The 21,108-nt window shown below is 38.3% G+C and overlaps 3 protein-coding genes and 1 pseudogene across 5 annotated transcripts; 2 read left to right on the forward strand and 2 right to left on the reverse strand.

Moving 5' to 3' along the window:
• Positions 1-1,732: 1,732 nt before the first annotated feature.
• LOC116189114 (pyruvate kinase, cytosolic isozyme-like) lies at positions 1,733-5,686 on the forward strand. 2 transcript variants are annotated; one of them, XM_031518647.1, is made up of 4 exons: positions 1,733-2,033; positions 2,603-2,876; positions 3,482-3,943; positions 4,531-5,686. In XM_031518647.1, the coding sequence occupies exons 2-4, from the start codon at positions 2,619-2,621 to the stop codon at positions 5,341-5,343; spliced, it is 1,533 nt and encodes a 510-aa protein (XP_031374507.1). In that variant the 5' UTR covers positions 1,733-2,033; positions 2,603-2,618; the 3' UTR covers positions 5,344-5,686. The 2 variants fall into 2 exon arrangements, with proteins under 2 accessions (XP_031374507.1, XP_031374508.1); XM_031518648.1 differs by lacking the exon at positions 1,733-2,033 and adding an exon at positions 2,059-2,484.
• A 3,433-nt stretch (positions 5,687-9,119) lies between these two features.
• LOC116188106 (alpha-galactosidase 1-like) lies at positions 9,120-13,128 on the forward strand. Its single transcript, XM_031517254.1, has 15 exons — positions 9,120-9,594; positions 10,479-10,537; positions 10,671-10,727; positions 10,830-10,864; positions 10,956-11,059; positions 11,152-11,227; positions 11,333-11,391; positions 11,490-11,555; positions 11,667-11,750; positions 11,852-11,916; positions 12,020-12,102; positions 12,208-12,298; positions 12,406-12,455; positions 12,560-12,700; positions 12,813-13,128. Exons 1-15 carry the CDS (start codon positions 9,344-9,346, stop codon positions 12,903-12,905), a joined length of 1,314 nt encoding a protein of 437 aa, XP_031373114.1. The 5' UTR covers positions 9,120-9,343; the 3' UTR covers positions 12,906-13,128.
• Positions 13,129-13,626: 498 nt separating this feature from the next.
• LOC116188105 (protein FAF-like, chloroplastic) lies at positions 13,627-16,580 on the reverse strand. Of its 2 annotated transcripts, XM_031517252.1 has the most exons (3): positions 16,260-16,580; positions 15,910-15,987; positions 13,627-15,750 (listed from the first exon to the last, which is right to left on the reverse strand). In XM_031517252.1, the coding sequence occupies exon 3, from the start codon at positions 15,715-15,717 to the stop codon at positions 14,125-14,127; it is 1,593 nt and encodes a 530-aa protein (XP_031373112.1). In that variant the 5' UTR covers positions 15,718-15,750; positions 15,910-15,987; positions 16,260-16,580; the 3' UTR covers positions 13,627-14,124. The 2 variants fall into 2 exon arrangements, with proteins under 2 accessions (XP_031373112.1, XP_031373113.1); XM_031517253.1 differs by lacking the exon at positions 15,910-15,987 and having other exon boundaries at positions 16,260-16,547.
• A 1,012-nt stretch (positions 16,581-17,592) lies between these two features.
• Positions 17,593-18,590, reverse strand: LOC116187727 (annotated as a pseudogene).
• Between the last annotated feature and the right edge of the window lie 2,518 nt (positions 18,591-21,108).

Raw genomic sequence — 21,108 nt, forward strand, 5'->3', positions numbered from 1 at the left:
TCCAATTAAGGTCATCGGAGATCTCTATCGTCATGGGTGGTCCGGATTAGGTAGGCGATGGTCGCCATTGAGGCCAACCAATTGAAAAAATTGACACCGTGCTAACATTGATATTAAATTGATAGTTTGTGTATTTTTAAGTCAAGAAAAAAAGTTCGTGCTAAAATTGATAAGATGTTAAAAGTTGGTATTTTTTTAGGTAATTAATCCTATTATATATAACATAAGATCATAATATACAAAACAATTTTCTTTTTCCTTATGGGCCAATCAAAAACTTCTTCATCGTTTTTTCGGTTTCAATGAAAAGAGAGGAAAAAAAATTTAAAAAGTTAAATTCTATGGAATATACTTGAATATACTTTTTTTTCCCTCCCACTTGACAATTTCTTTTTCTAATTTTCTTCTCCTCGTAAAATAATATATATATATATATATATATTTTGCGGGTAAAATGTAAAGCCGAACATTTGATCAGCTTTGAAGTTTGAAGAATATATAAAAATATAGTAATATAAACTGAACCAGGTCCATATAAAAGACATTATTCTATTCTATTGCCGAATAGAATAAAACTTCCTTCCTTCCTGAATTAATCAAAATCAGCTGCAACTGCAACCGTCATGAGACACGATGTTCGTTTTTGTTGCATAGAATGCATTTATTTATTATCCATCATCAATTGCTTCACAGATAGAGAGAGAGAGAGAGAGAGAAAGAAGAATGAACGAGGTTGGGTTGGGCTGGGCTGGGCTGCGCAGAGTTGGAATGGGGATGGAGCAAATATTTTGTGAATATTATTCATTCATTTGGATATGTAACACCCAATTAAAATATCCGAAAGTAAAAACTCATTCATTTGGATGTGTAACACTCAATTAAAATGTCTGAAAGTGAAAAACTCATCTAGCCTCGTAATGAGTCCACGAATTCTCATTTACATGCATTTTGATTGGTTCTTACTCATATAAAGTGGATAAGTAATATTCATTTAATATTTAGGTTCATTGCTCCGGCCTAGAATACGATTAATCTGGCGTGGACTACACGAGCCCCCAAAAGTTTATCGGATAAATTGATAAGTCGTGCATTCCTCGCCCACCAAGCGAACCGATGGTTTCTTTATCACAACCACCTAAAGCTAAAGTTCCATTAAAGAGCATTTTCACGGGATAGAACCTCCTCATGAAATATAAGGTTTTCCTCAAGAAATAGAGATGTTACTAAGGAGGCTAAAAAAAGAAAGTTTCTTGCTATTTAGTAAAATAAAAATTATTATTTATTGAGAGTCTTATTGTATTCAAAATAATAAATTTATTATAAAATAATATTTTTGACTATCTAGCAGTATCTTATTATATAAAAAATAGTAAATTTTATGTTGAATAACAAGTTTGTTGCTACTTAATAAAGTTTCTTATTATTTTATTACTGATAATCATCCGACAAACTACAACGTAACGCACAATGATTGACCTACGGAAACACATCTTTTAAAGAGGCTTCACAGGGAAGTTTATCTCTTATGAATAATACAACATGCAATGCAAAGCAAAGCACAACACACCCACGGATTTGGAGAAAATATTCCATAAGTATAAATTGAATGAGAATCACTTTCGGACATTATCATTAGATGTTATATTAATAAATAAGTAAGACTCATTCGATATTTATTCATTTGTTCATGACATGCCCTGCCCCGCCCCGTCCGCCCTCTTTGTCTCTCTTCGTTTGAATAAATATTTTACTACCGCTCGCACAATAATTAATACACGAACAGTCAACACATACACACACACACACACACACAAACACAACACAACACAACGAGGAGTGCTTGAAGCTGAGATTTTTCAATTTTTTTTTTTAATTATATGTATCTCTCCTCCTCTGCTGCTGCTGCTGCTGCCGCTGCCGATCTGAAATCTCTCTCATCGAACTCTTCTTACCATTTTACCTGCTTTGACTTCTGACTCCGATTTCTCGGTGGGGGATCCCCACATCACCTCACCCGTCTTTTGCTGCTTCGGGTTCTTCTCGTTCTTTGATTCTTCTTCTTCTTCTTCTTCTTGTAGTTTAGATCCGTGTGATTGAATGAATGTCCTTCTTTTGCTTTTAGAAGTTCTGCTCTTTGCGTTCTCCAGTCTGCTTCCCCCGCAGGAAATTTTTAGTGTTATATATACAATAAATAGTAGAGATTTGCTCTTGATTTGTCAAATGAGATTTGCTCTTTCATCTTATGCTCGAAAATGATATATCTCTTTGATCTTTCCTTCGTTTGTGGTAAAGGGAATGGGATGGTTGAAAAAAATAGAAAAAAAAAGAAAAGGAATCTTGATCTCTTCAGAATCATGATTCTGTAATCGCTTTGCAATATCGAGCATCTAGTTTGCCTTTCTTAATTCATTCTCTTATCCAAATCTGTCTCTGATCTGGTACTGTGCGTCTCGGCCACCTAGTTATCGAAAGCACAAGATGCAAGTTAGTTTTGCTGTCCTCCCACATTCATTAACGAATAAGAAACAATCCGGAATGAACAGTGCATATGAATCGTTCCATAACAGAACAACAACTTATATAATGAATTTTCGTGTTACAGACGAATTGTGACTGAGATGGCAAATATAGACATTGAAGGAATACTGAAGGAGCTCCCCAGTGATGGCCGTGTGCCGAAGACAAAGATCGTCTGCACTCTTGGACCGGCTTCTCGATCAGTGCCCATGTTGGAGAAGCTTTTGAGAGCAGGGATGAATGTTGCCCGCTTCAATTTCTCACATGGTACTCATGAGTACCACCAGGAAACCTTGGACAATCTCAAGATTGCCATGCACAACACTCAGATCCTTTGTGCCGTTATGCTTGACACAAAGGTCTGTTAATTCATGATATGTGCCTTCTGTTGTTGATTCTTTGTTTCCGTTACTGTTGGTACTTGAAATCCTTCCATTGATATGTGAGAATTTCATATGGCAGTATCTTAGACGGATTAATTGCAGTAATTCGGGTGTAATGAAAGCCATTAAAATTTGCACCTGAGAATTCTGATTTGTTTATGATGAAGTGCAATCGTTCTAAATGCTGACCTGAATTATTGTCGTTCAATTTTCCCCAATGATTAGTTTTTAAGCCTAATAGTAAGATGAACCTTCCTAGTAGGCAATCTTCCCTTTTCTTTTCTTTTGAAGGAAATCCTAGTAGACTTCGAAATTATTTTTTTTTCCCGGTCTATTTAAAAGCAGTTCTTCTGATTTGGCATTTGTCTTTCTATGTAACAAACTTGAGGGGCGAAATAGAAAAATTTTTGGTCCCTTGTATAGTTGTATCGATGTAATTTGCGCTAAACATAAACAATAGTATAGTCTGCAGTGAAGGAAACGTGTGTTCTTCTATTGGAAATCTTCTGTGAACCGATTAGGAGATCCTCGCAGCGCCATGCTAACTGAACTAATGCTTTCATCTCTTCTCCATATTACAGGGCCCTGAGATTCGAACTGGATTCCTCAAGGATGGAAAACCAATTCAACTCAAGGAAGGCCAGGAAATCACGGTCACTACCGATTACGCCATTAAGGGGGACTCAGAAATGATCTCGATGAGCTACAAGAAGCTCGCTGTTGACTTAAAGCCTGGGAACACTATCCTGTGTGCTGATGGAACCATCACCCTCACTGTTCTGTCCTGTGATGCCACTGCTGGAACCGTGAGGTGCCGCTGCAAGAACACAGCTATGTTGGGCGAGAGGAAGAATGTGAATCTTCCTGGTGTTGTTGTGGACCTTCCGACACTGACTGAGAAAGACAAAGAAGACATCCTCCAATGGGGAGTCCCCAACAGGATCGACATGATTGCCCTCTCATTCGTTCGCAAGGGTTCAGACCTGGTTAATGTCCGTAAAGTTCTCGGCCCCCATGCCAAGGACATACAACTCATGTCAAAGGTTTGTTTCCATACAAAATTTCCATATAGAAAAACATTAACTTTTTTTTTTTGCATGGTTATTATTGTCTTTTGCCCATCTCCGCAATTCAACCTACTTTATTATGTCCTGACGTCTTGTCTCTTGGGCTTGTTGCGTCCACTAACCTATGAAGAAGCTTAGGTGCCTATATTTTTGGAGTAGGAAAAGTATTTTCTCTTGTAAAGTATTGCATAGCACTTTACAAGCTGTATTACATCGTAAAACATCTTGGAAAGTACAACCCGGTTGATTTTTGCCTTTTCGTTGATCTATGCAAGATAACACTCGTTTTATAGCAAAGAAGCATAGCAACTTCACTGTTCACAGGGAAAAGAAGCCTTCGTCGGCACGAAAAAGTACGGCCTGCCTATGTTGGCAATTTTGGGGCCTATGAATTGAGGGAACGTGTAGATTTATTTTATCGTATATGCACTTATTTAATTGCTTAGATTAGATTGATCTGTTTGTTGTCCACACATTTATATCATGTTGTTTCTGTTTCTCGATTACATGCTTTGTTCATAAAGCTTTGACTATCTGACAGCCTCTCTGTGGATTCCCAATAGGTTGAGAACCAGGAAGGAGTCATCAACTTTGATGAGATTCTCCGAGAGACCGACTCATTCATGGTTGCCCGTGGTGATCTTGGGATGGAGATCCCAGTGGAGAAGATCTTCCTGGCCCAGAAGATGATGATCTACAAGTGCAATCTCGCAGGCAAGCCCGTTGTCACAGCCACTCAGATGCTCGAGTCCATGATCAAGTCCCCCAGGCCTACCCGGGCGGAGGCCACTGATGTGGCTAATGCTGTGCTTGACGGGACGGACTGTGTCATGCTTAGTGGTGAGAGTGCAGCTGGGGCCTACCCTGAGCTTGCTGTCAAGATCATGGCCCGGATCTGTATCGAGGCGGAATCATCCCTCGACTACGAGGCCACCTTCAAAGGGATGATAAGGTCGACTCCTCTCCCAATGAGCCCCTTGGAGTCGCTCGCTTCCTCGGCGGTTAGCACAGCCAATAAGGCCAAGGCGAGGCTCATTGTGGTGTTGACTCGTGGTGGGACCACAGCAAAGCTGGTTGCTAAGTACCGTCCCGCTGTCCCAATCCTGTCAGTTGTGGTCCCGGTGCTGACCACTGACTCATTCGACTGGAGCTGCAGCGACGAGACCCCAGCAAGGCACAGTCTAGTATACAGGGGACTGATTCCTTTGCTCGCAGAAGGGTCCGCTAAGGCCACCGATGCTGAATCCACTGAAGAAATCCTCGAGGCCGCCTTGAAATCGGCGACAGAGAAAGGACTGTGCAAACCTGGGGATGCCGTGGTCGCCCTTCACCGCATCGGAGCTGCCTCTGTCATCAAGATCTGCATCGTCAAGTGAGTGACGCTTAGTTATGAGTTACCGAACTCAGCAGGACATTTACACTACACTGGTCCTGCATATTTGGCTCCTGTGAAGTTGTTCATCTCGCTCGGTGATAATCCATTTTGCGAGTCAAAATGACTACCCTTTGCTTTGTTTTGGATGTAATTCTCAGATCAGCACACTGTGATGAGGGACTAGTTGGGTTTGGTACCCTTTCATTTCCTTTTTTTTTTTTTTTCCTTCTTCATTCATCAGCTAATTTTTATGGAGAGATACTCATATATCTCTGACAATAATCTATTATTATTCATATATAATAAAAGTGAAAGAAGATTGGCTGTTTTTTTTTGCTGTTTCACTGATACCGATTGGTTTAATTCTTGTGTATCTATCGATGGGATTTATTATTGAAAATGATGGTTTTGGAGCTTTCAGTTTCAGCGCAGTCAGTCAAATTTATGGAAATATTTCAGAACCCCCGTTTGTTGAATGTTGACTTGTCTGAGTGCACCTTATGGATTATCTCCCCCTTTTGTTTCATCTTGATTTTAAGCATGTGTTTATATATATATATATATATATATGTATGTATGTCACGCGTATCGTATAGTAAATGGAATGTCTTTTCTCCTACCGAAAAAATGGAATATCTTTCTCATTTTCGGTATTTTTCTCGGTGAACAAATTTTTCAATATTTTAAATGGAAGGAAAAAAAAATCTCACCAAAAAAAAAAAGACAAAAGAAAACAGTCGAACAAATCAAGGATTCAGGATTCCTCCATGAACAAGAGAATTATATCTACTCTACTTTGATATGGAATTCGCTTGGAACTCTCGCAACAAAGTAGAATTTCACTATGAATTATGGAATAGATGAGAATCCCTCTTTTCGATTTTCATGAGAGTTCATGATGAAATACAAACTGTTTCAAGATAACAATTTATAATTATATCTATCATATTTCGATGTGATATTTTGTAGTTTTCTCGGCGGATAAATCGATATTTCTTTCTTTTATAATATCCAGTTGAGCATTTTCTCTTATATCTGTTTTTACAGTGAACAAAAAAAGAAGAGAATTATGTTATGAGAACAAGAAACTCTCTCAGCTTAGAGAATTTTCTCATGAAATGCACTCGTAATTAAATTATACTTGTTTCGACGATTCTACACATTTTAATAGACTAGATCTACCTGCATAGTAATGTACATTTATCAAACGCGATGATGAATTATTGCAAACAACATATATTAGCCTCCTAGCCCTACCTACTTCTCTTGAATATATATATATATATATATTTCCAATCAAAGAAGATTGCAGTTCAATCATATATGATATGATGGGATATGATCTTTAGTTTCACGTGCATGGTAGTGAGAATACATAGAGAACACTTACATATATACACACACACAGAACTATTATCCTCCAAAGATAAAGACTTGCAGCTGCCTAATCGAGAAAAAGAAGCACTATAAGAAGTGAAAAATGTCAAAAGCAAAGTCCATAAGACATTCGACACTTTTACCTAAACCAAAGGTAGCGCGTTTGATTTTGAAATTAAATTCTACTTCACTCCGCTTCACTCTACTTCATTTTTTTCACAATTCAACAGTATAATCATTACTTTTTTATTTTTTAATAATAATAAATTCTCACTCATAATTTTTTCTAATCATTATTACAATTAATTTTTTAATAATAATTCATAATCTATTTTTTAATTATTATTATAATTAATTTTTTAATAATAAATTTTCAACATATTATATATATAATATCTATTTTTGTCATCGTTAAACTAGAATGAAGTAGAGTAGAATTCAAACTCCGTTACCAAATATATGGGGAGTGAATTTCTATGTACTTGCATGTTTTTTGTGTGGAGTGAAGCACTCCCGACAAAAGGAATAATGTTAATTATGAAAAAGAAGATGAAAAAAGAAGCCCGAAATAAGGACCACACACCACACCACAGCACGCCGGTCGATTCGATTACTTCATCATATATGTACATATATAAATAACATTATATGCACATGGAATGATGGAAGTGCCAGGAAGTAATTATTTTTATTTACTTTTTCTTTGTTTATGACTAGATATATCAAAAATATATTTTGTGATCGTAGATCAATTCACAGGCGGTGCTAAAATAACATATAATTTTGCCTCTTTTTTTGATTTAACTTTTTTTTTTAGATGAGATGCAATCACATACATAATATTTTGGGAAATTTACTAACTCATTATAATTACAAATAAAAGATATTTATCCTGCACGTCATGCGGACTTTTTGCATTATACATACTAGATTCTACCCAAATGTTCTGTGCTTCAAATATAATTGTTTTTTTCTTTCCAATATGCTCATAGTTGGATTGATTTGGAAGAGGAAGAAACAATTAAGGATGAGAAAAATATAAGTAAGAGTTTGAGATAAAATTTGAAAAAAAAAGAGAGAGGAGAGAGCAAAATAAATAGAGGTTAACACGTGATAGGAAAAAGAGAGGGAATAGTAGTATTAAATGGATAATAATGTCTTTTGCCTCATGTATTTTATTTTAAATTGTATATTATTATATTCACACTTAAAGTAAGAGATACTTTCGACTTTTATAATTAAACTTAAAGAAATTCAAAACAAGAAGATCAAGGGAATAAACTCAAATAAATCGGATTCTCACTTAAACAAAACTAGATTCTACTTGTGAGTACCGTGTGACGATTATAGTGACTATGTTATGATATGCTCATTGATGGATTGATTGGGAAAAGGGAAAACAAAATTAAGAGTATGAAAAAGTAAAAATTAAGAATTGCATATAAAATTTGAAAAAGAAATAAAAATAATATGATAAAACGACATATTGAGAGGTTGAGAGAGGATAGAACAAATAAAGAGAGGTTGAGATATGGATGAAATTGAGAGGGAGAATAATAATATTAAATGATCAATATAGTCCATTAACTTGTTTTCTATTTTTTATTTTAAATTATATCATATTTAAACTAAGAAATAAATATTTCAATTTTTTCAACGACGTTTTATAAATTATATGGCAGTTATATAATCGAATTTTATAATATATATATATATAGAGAGAGAGAGAGAGTATGCCATGCCATGCCATCCATGCCAGAAATAAGTGCTCGTGGCCTTCCTCTACTGGAAGAGATGAATATTTAGAATAATATAAAATCCTAAATAACAGCAAATGATATATTCTACCTAATCATCATCGTTATTTGAATGAATTGGAAGCTAGACTTACCTCTATTTCAAACTTACTGTCATGATCATTATATAACAATCAAACTGAAAATCCGCCGACCACTACTTGAAGATATATATCAGATTCATCGAAGAATGCCGAACAAACTTCCAGGAGGTTTTACGATTTGTATGTGCGAACCTGTCAGATAACCAAAACTCAGGCCAGTGCAATGTGGTGCGGTGCAGTCCCGAAAAAGGCACCGGAGAAAATCATGGAAATAAATCATTATCCATTTAATGTTATCCAAAATCTTTTTTCTCCAGAAAGTTCCACGCCTATTTAAGGTAACAAATAACAGTATCCAGATATATTGGCAATCTTCTTGGATTATTAATTATGGATTAAAAACAAATTAAATAAATAATTAATATATATATATATATATATATATTTTAATCTTGATAGGGTACTGGCCCGATAATGATGGAGGGGCAAATACGGAAGAAGAAAAAGTAGCATATGGCAGTTCCACTAAAGATTCTATATATATGATGGGATGGGATGGGATGGGATACTCACAAATGATATTCATTTGCCTTGCCATTCAATTCAATTCAAATTGCCAGTCCTTATCCTCCTCCTCCTCCTCCTCCTCCTCTTCTACAAGATAAAAGAGCGCATCCCTCCTTAATCTCTTCTCCTTCTGATCATTCGTACTGAGAAGAGCATCGCTGATCCTTTTCCATAACCATTCCATCAGTAATTACTGTTGGGTGTGAGAGACACCATCATGGAGAGGAGAAGAAGAAGAAGAGAGAGTGACGGGCTCTTCCTTTTAGCATTCCTTTCATTGGGGTTGATCTGCTCACTCTCGTCGTCAGTAATGGGGACTGATGCTGCTGCTACTGAGTCGTCTTCTTCTTCTTCATTAATATACAAAACCAAAGCAACGTTGTCTGCAAATTCCAAGTACCATCACTACCGGGAAGAGTACAGGAGGAATCTGCTTGCTAATGGGCTTGGTCTCACCCCTCCCATGGGGTATCTCTTTCTCCCTCCCGCTCTCTGACTCTTAAAAGTGTTCTGCTTTTTGATTTGGGATGTTTGCTTACTCAATGCTGCGTGAAGATTACATTTTGATCCACCTGATCTACTTAGTTATCGTATGGAACCTCGAAAAGCTCAAGATTTTAGTCCCAAACAATTTTTTTTTTTATAATTATTAAGAAGCTCTTCACTGCCGACAGTTTGTTTCCTATGACTGCTATACTATGACATTGAAGTGAAGTCTGTCGACACTGAAGCGCTTAACACATGGAAAAATCATACTTGTTTAAAAGATCAGAACTTCATCTTAATTAGTTTTATGTATATATGTGTGAATGGATCGCGATCTTAATTCTCGAGGTTTGTCCTTCTTCGTTGGAACAGAAGAAGACTGTTTAGTTTGTCCTTGTTATGTTCTTGGTCACATTGGTGAATGATTGAATTGACCAATCCAGCGTCATCTGTTTCTTGGCAAGAGGGAATGCCCCCCACATCACTTTCATTAACTTTAATAAATTAATTAAATAATGTTTGGTGGATTAGTCTGTGCTGGCACCTGTCCAATATTGCTGAGGAACGATGCATAGTATCACTTCTCTACTTTCAAGGCAGCTTTTCATGGAAAAGATGTGATTCTTTTTACCCCTTTTCTATTTTCTATTTGCTATATATATATTATTAGCTTGGATTGCTGGTGAAAATTCAGTGATTTAGCTACCAATTTGAATGAGAATTGCTCATTAACGAACTATATGCATCTTACTTTAAAGATAATAACTTTGTTCGTCTAGTCTTCTCCTCCCCCCCCCGTTGTTATTCATGGGCCAGTCATTATTAGAATGCAATGCTAATACGATTCAACATTGTGGTGCTTGTAGGTGGAATAGTTGGAATCACTTCAACTGCAAGATCAACGAGAAAATTATTAAAGAAACTGGTAATTTCTCCGAGCCATGATCTTTTTCTTCTCCTCCATTTTTTGAATAATTAATTACTTTAACACTGTTGAAGCACCTGAACTCAATACATTTTATTTATATGCTCATAATACTGCGTTTGTTTTCATTCAGCTGATGCTCTGGTCAGCACCGGTCTTGCTAAGCTCGGATATGAGTATGTGAACATAGGTATGCTCATTCTTCAAGAACATATTGATGGTTTGCTGTTTTCTGTGTAAAATATTGGTGAATGAATATATCCGTTACTGATGCACATGTTTGCCTTTGCAGATGATTGTTGGGCAGAAATTGCACGTGATACTAAGGTTGTATGTTCATTCTCAGATCTTTTGCAAATGCGTGATTGTTCAAATATCGTTGCCTGATAATTACATTCACATTCTGTCTTACCTATAGGGAAATTTGGTGGCCAAGAACTCGACATTTCCCTCTGGCATTAAAGCCCTTGCAGACTATGTTCACAGCAAGGGCCTTAAGCTCGGAATATATTCAGATGCAGGGTAACGTGACGGCTCTGATGTTTCAAAACCTTATTATTTTTCCTCTCAATTTGTCTACCATTGATTTTTTTTTTGTCATATTGATCGTGCAGATACTTTACCTGTAGCAAGACCATGCCAGGCTCGCTTGGTCATGAGGAAAAAGATGCCAAAACGTTTGCTGCATGGGTATATCTCTGTGGCTTATCATCTCTCTTCTGCTAATGATATATTGCTCCTAATTGCTTTTTATGGGCGAGATCGCTTGATGAGGCAGTATACTGTTTATTTCAGGGTATTGATTACTTAAAGTACGATAACTGTAATAACGATGATACTAAGCCAACTGTCAGGTAACTTTAATCTTCAAAAGTCGGTGTTCAAATGAAATAAGAAGAGGAGTATCATTTGTTTTCTGGAAGGAATCATTTCTCTTTGCCTTTCCTTGTAGATATCCGGTAATGACCCGGGCTCTGATGAAGGCTGGCCACCCAATCTTCTTTTCACTGTGCGAATGGTAACTCAATTTTCCGTCTTCATATTTTTTCACTGTCTGAGCTTCTTTTAACGGTTGAATTCTCCTCTTCCCAATGCTTCTAAGATTAATATGCAGAGTTTCCACATACAGGGGTGACCTGCACCCTGCTCTGTGGGGAGCCAAGGTTGGAAACAGCTGGAGAACAACTAATGACATTTCTGATAACTGGGACAGGTATTGTTTTCCGCTAATAAGAAATGTGTGGTTTTGATTTACTTCTTTTGACGATTGAGTAGAAAACCATTGGTACGCTTAAAATTTTAATATACTTGCAGTATGGTCTCAAGAGCGGACCAAAATGAAGTTTATGCGGAGCTCGCAAGACCTGGTGGTTGGAACGGTAGTACTACTTAATCTGTATTTACGAAGGACAAGTACTTAGAGTCAGTTTCCAGATATGAATTATTTTTTGAGCTTTGTTTGGCATCTGATTATTCGGGCAGACCCTGACATGCTTGAAGTTGGGAATGGAGGCATGACTAAGAATGAATATATAGTTCATTTCAGCATTTGGGCTATTTCCAAGGTATCAGAGAACGTTTATCTTCATCCTTGATTTCCTACAGGAATGTACTTATTTTCCAGCCATTTGATCTGTTTACATTTACCATAATAAACTGGTGATATGTAGGCTCCGTTACTGCTCGGTTGTGATATAAGGAACATGACAAAAGAAACAGTAGAGATTGTCACCAACAGGGAAGTGATTGCCATCAACCAAGGTCGGGCAATCAGCTTGCTATCATTTGAAGCGTAAAAAATTTCTTTCTTTCTTTCTTTCTTTCTTTCTTTCTTGTGCTGATGATACTTGCTTCGTCTTCCTTTATAGATCTGCTTGGTGTTCAGGCAAAGAAGGTCAGAATGATGGGGGACCTTGAGGTAATACATTTCATCTTTACCAAATGTTGTACAAATCTCGTTCTCTGCAGTTTGCATGAATAAGTTTGTACTTAGCAGAATCTCTGGTCATATTTGCTCGATAGGTTTGGGCTGGACCTCTCTCGGGATACCGGGTAGCTCTGCTTCTTGTAAACCGGGGCCCGGTGCGAACTGCAATTACAGCCCACTGGGACGATATAGGGATACCTGAAAATAGCATGGTTGAAGCCCGGGATGTCTGGGAGGTAACTCAGGACTATCTTATGTCTAATCTAAATTGTTTATTTAGTTATTATCCTATTATAACTCTTAACTCTCCCTTACTTACTCCTATGCCGCAATTTATAATTTCTGCAGCACAAGACATTGAAGACAAAGTTTGTCGGGAAACTTTCTGCGACTATTGATTCCCATGCTAGCAAGATGTATGTCTTGAAGCCTGTTTCTTGAAAAGCAAGAGCGATGACAGTATAGGACTCTCTGGTCTTATTATATATATATATAATCTTTTTTTCATGTTTTAGATATTAGATAGAAATGATCGGCTTGAATTCCAAGTTCAGAACTTTAAAGAGAAGTATCGAAAGTGTCTCGTCAATTGCTGATGTATGAGCCTTGATAATGTGATTTATCTGCAATAATTTCAACTGCATGATATCCGTTTCCTTCGTTACCCCTGTGGGCCAAGCCTGAAAGTACCCGGGCCTCCAATTCTTGCTGTTGATCCAGTGCTCCAAATTAGAAGAACCTGCATTCTGCAAATATTTCACATAAAATCTGTGCGAATGCATGCATATAGAGATTAGGCAGAAAGTCCCACAGACGGTATCAAGACGTTTAAGCAGCCAGGCTTCAGAAAACCTGTAGAGTCAGCAGCCGATCAGTTGGAGAGATATCAGTGGAAGTTTCACTTTTCTGATCATAATGCAAAAAACCTTGTAAAGATAGGAAATATCCGTTACACTCCGACACGGGTCTCTAAAAGAACTAACTCGAGTAATTTATGTCACGTGTAGTTCCTTCTGCAAAAAGATAGTTTGCTAAGATACAAGAACATGATCGAGTAAGCTTTTGTTAAGGCAGTTGCTTGGAAATTTGCCTCATTAGATGAGTAATCTCCATCACACTACAGAAAGCTTGAGAGAGACACAGACCAAAAAGGCAGATAATGGAACATGGAAAATCGGTCTCAAATTGTTTTCCCAACATAATGATTGAATCGGGCCACCCAACAGGAACCACTACACGAACACCATTGGCCAGGCATTGCAAAAGATATAAAGGAGAAAAGGGACATCACCGAGTTGCCAGGGACAGGGAAGACTGTACAACAAATCAGAGATGATTGCAAGAATTCTGTTAGGCTTTCATTTCAACAAGAAAAAAAATAAAGGGGGCTTCAGTAATTATAATCATATCATATATATATATATATATATATAATATTATATAGCATTTATCTCTCTTCTTAAATAACTTTGATATCCTACATCAAAGCAAATATCATCTCCCTCTCTCACTCCCTCTCACTTCTTTTATTTGACTGCACAGACTGACACTCCAAGCAAAGGGTGGAAGCAGGCAATGACCAGAGATACACCAGTAACTAACAGTAAATGGTTGAGGATGTTAATCAACAATGGGATAAGAAAGTTGGAGTCATCTTGCATCATGAGGTGGCTATGCAATTTGGCTCCCAAAAAAATAAAGACCTCCTCGGCTCATTGCAGCTCTTCACTACAGGAGCGCCGGCATGGTAGATCTCATTTAGCCCCGATGAATTCATGGGTCTGGTGCAGTTGTTGCTGTAATTCTTGAGGGACAACGAGGGCTGTTTGGTTATTGTGTTGACATAGGAAGTTGTGGTCGGTTTGGTCCGCCAGAAGTACTCGTAGGCATTGAACGAAGAGTTTGCCTTTGTAGGTGGGGTTGGAATCATCCGGGCCACTTGGGGCTGCAGAGGGTGTGACTGCTCAAGTGAGATGGGCTCCTCTTCCCCTTTTGCAGCCTCAGTGTACTTACTAACAACTTCATTGAACTTGCTCGCCCACTTGGGATTCCTGTTAGGTAACCCAATCGGCTTATTCATCAGTAGTGCTAACTTATGGAGATTCGTCACAGCACCCGACATGTTCGGTGCTTTTTCAATGGAAAACGCGGTTTCCTTGGCACCATAGGAGATATCAAGCTTAGGAGTCTCCTTCCCTTCCTCTGCCTCCTCCAGCTCTTCCACCTCTTCTTCATTTGCATTCTCTTCGTCATCACACTTCTCATTGAAAACAACAGATTCTTCATCGAGCTCCATGACTGGTTTCTTCTCCTCTTCAAGTGTTTCCACATTCTCAACTTCTTGATCGAGAGTAGAAGAGCGGTTCACAAAGGTCAGGATCAGCCGACCCTCGCGTCTTTCGGCTTGAAAGTAGTTCTGTGAAGAAACAGAGATGGCCTCAAGAACTAGCCTTCCATTGTTTCGGCTCGATCTCATTGACAGGGAAGCTCCGTTCCCTCGAGAGAGGGAAGGGAGAGGAGGAGGGAAAGACCGAGACTGCACTGCCTTCTTGGAACCCAAGTAATGTTTTGACTTTACAGGTGGCAGACCATACTCATCCTTACCGAGCATCTGCTTCGCTCTCTCTGGAAGGTTCTCTTCTGCCTTTTCATCTTCTGCATCTTCGGCCTCTGACGGTGGATAGGAAGAGAAACCGTCAGAGCCAGTCTCAGACCCAAGACTCTCAGTGCATATCTCGAGACTCTTCTCGCTCAGAGTGCTTGCTGATCTCTTCACGAGAGGATGAACATAAGGGGGAGGAAGCAATTTTGAATCCTCAACCTTTTGGGACAGAATCGAGATCCAACTGGTCGGTTCATTGGTCTTCTCAGGCTCTTGATCCTTCTTCATCTTTGCCTCCCGGATGGAGTTCCAAATATCGAGCCGCTCCTTCTCATTGAGATCCTTCCTCTCCAGGTATTCCTGATGCTCCTCGTCGTCATCAGAGGAAGTCGAAGAGGAATCGCTAATGGAAGCAAGAAGCTCGTGGGATGATGGGATCTTCTTGACAGAAGAGAATCCATTCTGTGCCAGCCACTTCTTGGAGGACATGTCAGCTGATAAAGTTCGGCGTAGAGAAGGAGTAGTAGCATTGGTTTTCTCAAAGTCGGACCCGAGAATGGACACAATGCCCTGCTTCTCACTTGCCTTGGCCTCTTCATCCATGGTGAAGTTGGATGATAGGGGGAGGCTCTTGCTTAGCATAGCTGACATCTCCCTCCCGGGTTAAGAGAGATGTCCTTTGAACTGTAAGAAAATCAACGAGAGACGGGTGAGAAAAGGAACCAAAGTGCCAAGGATGGATAGAGCATCAGATGTGATCCGACCTCGCGACCAAATGAGCAAGTTTTCTTTTGCTACATATGTCAGTATGCCGGACTAACCAATCAATACAACACCACTTACAAAGAGGTGGACACTCGGAGCGTATGTAGGTAGCTCAGAAGAGCTCAAGAACCTCGATCCTGGATCTCCTCCTCAACCCTATCATTCAATCAAAAATCAGAGTCAATCAGAAGACTTTCTTCGCTGACTCATTCATGACCGCCTATTTCTATCCAAAGTTTGATTGAATTGAGGCAAAACCCAGATTGTTTTTCGCCATGCATGCTGAAGCTGAAAGAAATGCCTTTCGAGTAAACAAAAACACCACAATTCAAAAAAGGGAACTGATGGGTTCAGCAGAATTGTTCTCTGATGGAGAATGACAAGAAAACATGGTAATTAATAAGTGATCATGAAGATAGATACCATACCTGATGTAGGTAGGAAAGGCAACAAACAGCATCCAACAGAGGTCTGCAAGGAGACCACTGAGGTGCGTTGTTGCGGAGATGTTCGGTGAAATGCCTCGGTGAAGATTGAAGATTCTGTTTTCTCTCTTCTTCTCAACGTAAAGTAATAATGGATGGGAGTGTTGTGCTTATGGCCATGGAGGAAAGAGTGGGCAGTGGGGGCTGCTATTTATAGGACGCCGGTAATAAGGCTTCGGAGGGAGAGAGAACCCTGTTCACTGGGACCCACCACCCTTCCCTCCCCTCCCCTCCCCTCCCCTCCCCTCCCCTCCTGCACACTCACTCGCTCGCTCACAGTCTTCAATGTCTTCCAACCCCAATAAATATTCGATGCGTATTATTCAATTGCTTGACCAAATAACGTTTAATAAAAATGTACGTAAGTGATAAATAGTGCATGCAATGGCTTTACAGACTTTCACTTATATATATTTTTACAGATAATTACTCATTATAATGAATAAATAACACTGATTGAATATTTTTTTCCTTCCAAGTCCAACAAACCAATTCTTCTCTCCCTCTCTAGATCCCCTTGTGAATTAATTAATATAGATTATTATTAGTAGTACTCCTGCCCGAAAGAAGCGAGTGAAAGAATGTTTTTGCGTTTATATCTAAATTCAACTCTTGAGATCGACTAGTTTAGGTTTTCATGTAATTTAACTTGAGAGTTAAGACAAACGTCATGCGATCACCAATAATAAAAATTTAAAATGATAATTTCTTTTTCAAGAATTTTTTTTCTTTCAATTAGTTCCTCGAAAGTAAGAAAATTATGAATTAGCATTTTTTAATAAGGTAACACATTAAAAATAAATACTACAACGATTGCAGTATTAAGATTTCTCTCAAATAACAATACAAGATATATATCAATATTTATATATATATATATATATATATGATGAATAACATTAATAAAAAACCGAGAAAGGTTATCTTTACTATTATTGTCCATTCTAAAATAACATAATTCATTACAAGCCATTATATTTAACGTTGTTTAACAGTGTTTTAGTAAATTCAAATATCCCCTCTACTAATTCACTAGCACTTCTTCTGCAATTTTCTCTCCTCTTTCACTCCATTCACTTTGCCTCTTTTTTTCTCTCCCCTTTCACAATTTATTCTTTTTTATATTGAACTTTAACTAAAATTAGATTTTATTTTATCAATATATAATTATGTTATTTGTAATATATTTTAAACTTTCTGCTCATAGAACGGGTATGTCTCTGACTACGTCAACAACAACAACAACAACAACAACAATAATAATAATAAGGGAAAATTACTCAAACAATCACGAACTTTCCAATTTTTTCTACGTTTTACCACAAATCCTTTTTTCTGTGAAATATACACAAACTCGTAAATCGTTATACCATCTACAATCTGTTCGTTATTCCGCCAAGCTTGATGATGTGGCTAACTGACGGAGTTGACGTGGCTAACAGCAGCTTATGTGTCCATTTGTATGTATGAGTGAGTTGGCTTAGTAGAACCCGATAACATGAAATGACTTGCTTGCCCTCCATTCCTACTTTTTCTCTCCTGTCCATTTGTGGACAAAATCGTCAATTTGCTCTACCCCACTTCACCTTCTTTTCTCCTTAATCCTTTCCTCAGAACAGCAGTAATGACTTGGCATTTGAAATCAATCCGTCCTGCCTGCCTGTGTAGAAGAGCCACTGAACGGGGCATTTCGTAGCGACATGTTCGTAGTACCAGATGAAATCAACCTTCTCCCGGACATTGCAGAGGAAGTCGTTGACTCGGCGCTGGCCAAGTTACGTGGCGCCGTCGAGCCAGTTGGGGCGGAGGATGCCTACCTCGAGCTGCACGGAGCAGCTGCTCGGAGCTGGGTCGAGCCTGTAGAAGAAGGAGGTTTCGTTGTTCCCCCGAGGTCGTGGTAGAGGGAGGTCGAGAGCTGGTCCCGGATGATGTTGAAGTTGCGGACGTTGGGCCAGTTGTACTTGAGGTCGATCAGGGACAGGTTGCCGCTGTAGTTCATGAGCAGCAGGGCATGGAACTGCTCCGGCCACACGATTACGAGGCATGGACAGGTTACGAGGCTGAGCAAATGTGGAGCTCGCTACAGATAAAGGAAGCATCAACAAGGACCCATGGAGATCTCGAAGCAGATGGATGACTCTGGAGGGGGCATCAACAAGGACCTGTGGGGGTCTCGAAGCAGAGATTAGGGCTATTCATTCTCATCTCGATCATCATCTTTCTCTCGTGTCCTCCAACCTGCTACCCCGCTACAGCCCCATCTTCATAGTCCATGTCGTCCTTTCCTTGCTGTTTACTTCTCCTTCTTTCCTTGGTCTGCCGCTGCCTCCTCCTGTCCTTCTTCTGCCCGCGACTGTCACCATCATCTCCACCTCATTCCTTCTCCTCGATCGCTGCTAAGCTGTTGTTGATCCTCATTTGCCCTTCCGTCAACTCCCTGCTGTTTATAGTTATAGGCGGGCATTATCGTCTCAACAGTTGGGGTGGAATCAAAACGAAAGCTCTAAGCCCACGGCGTGGAGGAATCGGAGTCACTCCCCCGGAGACTTTCGCCCCGTGTTGATCAGTTTTAATCTCAGTTGGTGGGTGCAGAAGAAAGGAGAGGCAAGGGGCAGAGGCAGAGACAGATGGAGCTTGTACAAACTCGAGGTTCAGAGCATATCCGGGACTGAACCAATGAGGCCATTTGAATGCAGATTAACAAGCTTTCTCGCAGAGAGAGAAAAAGGAGAAAGCAGAGGAGGAACGTGGGGGGATTGTTGGATCAGAAACAGAGCCACAGTGAGCCGAGCGTGAAGGGAGTGTATGGAAAAAGCAGCAGGGGGTGAAGGAAGGGGAAGGATGAACCAAAAGAACAGAGATGAACGGATAAAGAAGATAAATGAGGAACAAAAACATAGTGGTGGGATGTAAGGCGATAAAGGGAAGGAAAATGGTAAAGCGAAAGCCCGAGAACGGTAGCTTTCGCCGGAAAAGAGAGAGGAAAGGAACGATCTCTTTTGCTTTGCCGACTCAGTGCTCTTCGAGCTCCCTGGGGATGGTCCCCGGTGAGATAAGCAGAAGAAAGGACGAGGGTTGATCTGTGCATTGTTGAACTTCAGATCTATGGCGATGAAAAGCTTTTCGACGAAGAGGTTGAAGAAGGAGGAGGAAGAAGAGGAAGAGAGGTGTGAGCAATTTGGGGTCCAATTGGCCTATCTCCATAAGCCAACTCAGCTCTGTTAAGGCCAACTTAGCACCGTCAGTCTGCCACATCAACAAGTGTGACGGGAATGACGAATAGATGGTAGATGGTGTAACGGTTTACAAGTTTGTGGTAAAACGTAAAAAAAATGAAAAGTTTGTGATTATTTGAGTTATTTTCCCTAATAATAATAGTAGTAATAATAATAATAACCTATTTCTATATCTATATATATATATATATATATATATAAAAGTAAGAATATGGTGGGGCCCGTCCAGATGGCCTCAAACTGCTCCGTTGCTAAATAAAATTTTTTCGATTTTTTGAAGTTTTTCTTAAAAAAATTAAAAATTTTAAAAATATATAGATAGAGATTTGTGAAATCGTTCATTATTTTCGCAATTTTTTAAGGTTTCTTTTAAAAATAATTTTTTAAATTTTTAATTTTTAAGAGATATAATATAACTTTGTGGCACCGATCGTTATTTTCTCAATTTTTTGATATTTTTAAAACGCACTGCTGATTTTAAAATTTTAAATTTTTATGACATATTTATAGATTTAAATTAATATACCTCATTCATTTTGTGAATTAATATAAATCATTTTTGCATTTCAAAAGATATGTTATCCATATAAATCGCATAAAATCATATTTACTTTTCGAATAATAAATTAGATCCTATTCATTATAGATATGAATCAAATTTACTTTTCAAAAAATAAATTAGATAATATTTTTATAAATGTGAATTGTTATAAATAGAACCTACCACACATAAAATGTGATTCATTCAACTATAAAAGAAAATTACTGCCATTAGATATAAACTCTCAAAAAGTACGTTTACTATTAGATATGAATGCGAGTTGTTCAATTTTTTTACTTTTGATTCTCGATCTCAAATATGAAAATATAGATCTACCAAACTCCATTTTTCATCTTTTTTGTACTAATTCGCAAGTTCTCTATGTAAATTATTAGTTTTTGCCATCCCTTTGTGTTCCGCTTGTTATTGGATGCATATAGTTATTGATTGATGATTGTTCTTGAAAATGAGTTGTTTAGGTTCTTCTCTGACTGTTGATTACTAGATCCTCAATCTTATGTTACTTTTTCGCTCTCATTTTTGCCGTGCTTGGAATTTTTCTTTTTAACGTTCTATCCCGTGCAACACTTGAGCTTAACGACGAATAATAATAATAATAATAATAATACCCCGAGAGAAAGAGGTGACAATGGAACCTTGTTAATTTGCTATAATTAGAAGAGATTATGGAATATCAGAAATAAGTTTTATCAGAAATTTATTAGGTGGAAAAAATACCTTTTGACTTGTAGCATCGTGGCTTCAAATTAAACTCTATATACATATATTATAGAGTTAGCACCATGTTATCTATGAGGAGAGGGACTTGTATTATACATGGCAATTCTGTACAATTAATTCACCAATCATTGGGAATTCTATTCTTATTTGCCCGGCATCCTAGAATCCAAAACAGAAGGAACTGTGTTTCAAGTTGAAAGTTATAATTTTTTAGCAAGAAATAATAATACATGATTGTGATCAGCTTTTAATTCTTTAGCCTAACCTCTCAGAT

The sequence above is a fragment of the Punica granatum genome, chromosome 8 (genome assembly GCF_007655135.1).
Source record: "Punica granatum isolate Tunisia-2019 chromosome 8, ASM765513v2, whole genome shotgun sequence".
Taxonomy (NCBI): domain Eukaryota; kingdom Viridiplantae; phylum Streptophyta; class Magnoliopsida; order Myrtales; family Lythraceae; genus Punica; species Punica granatum.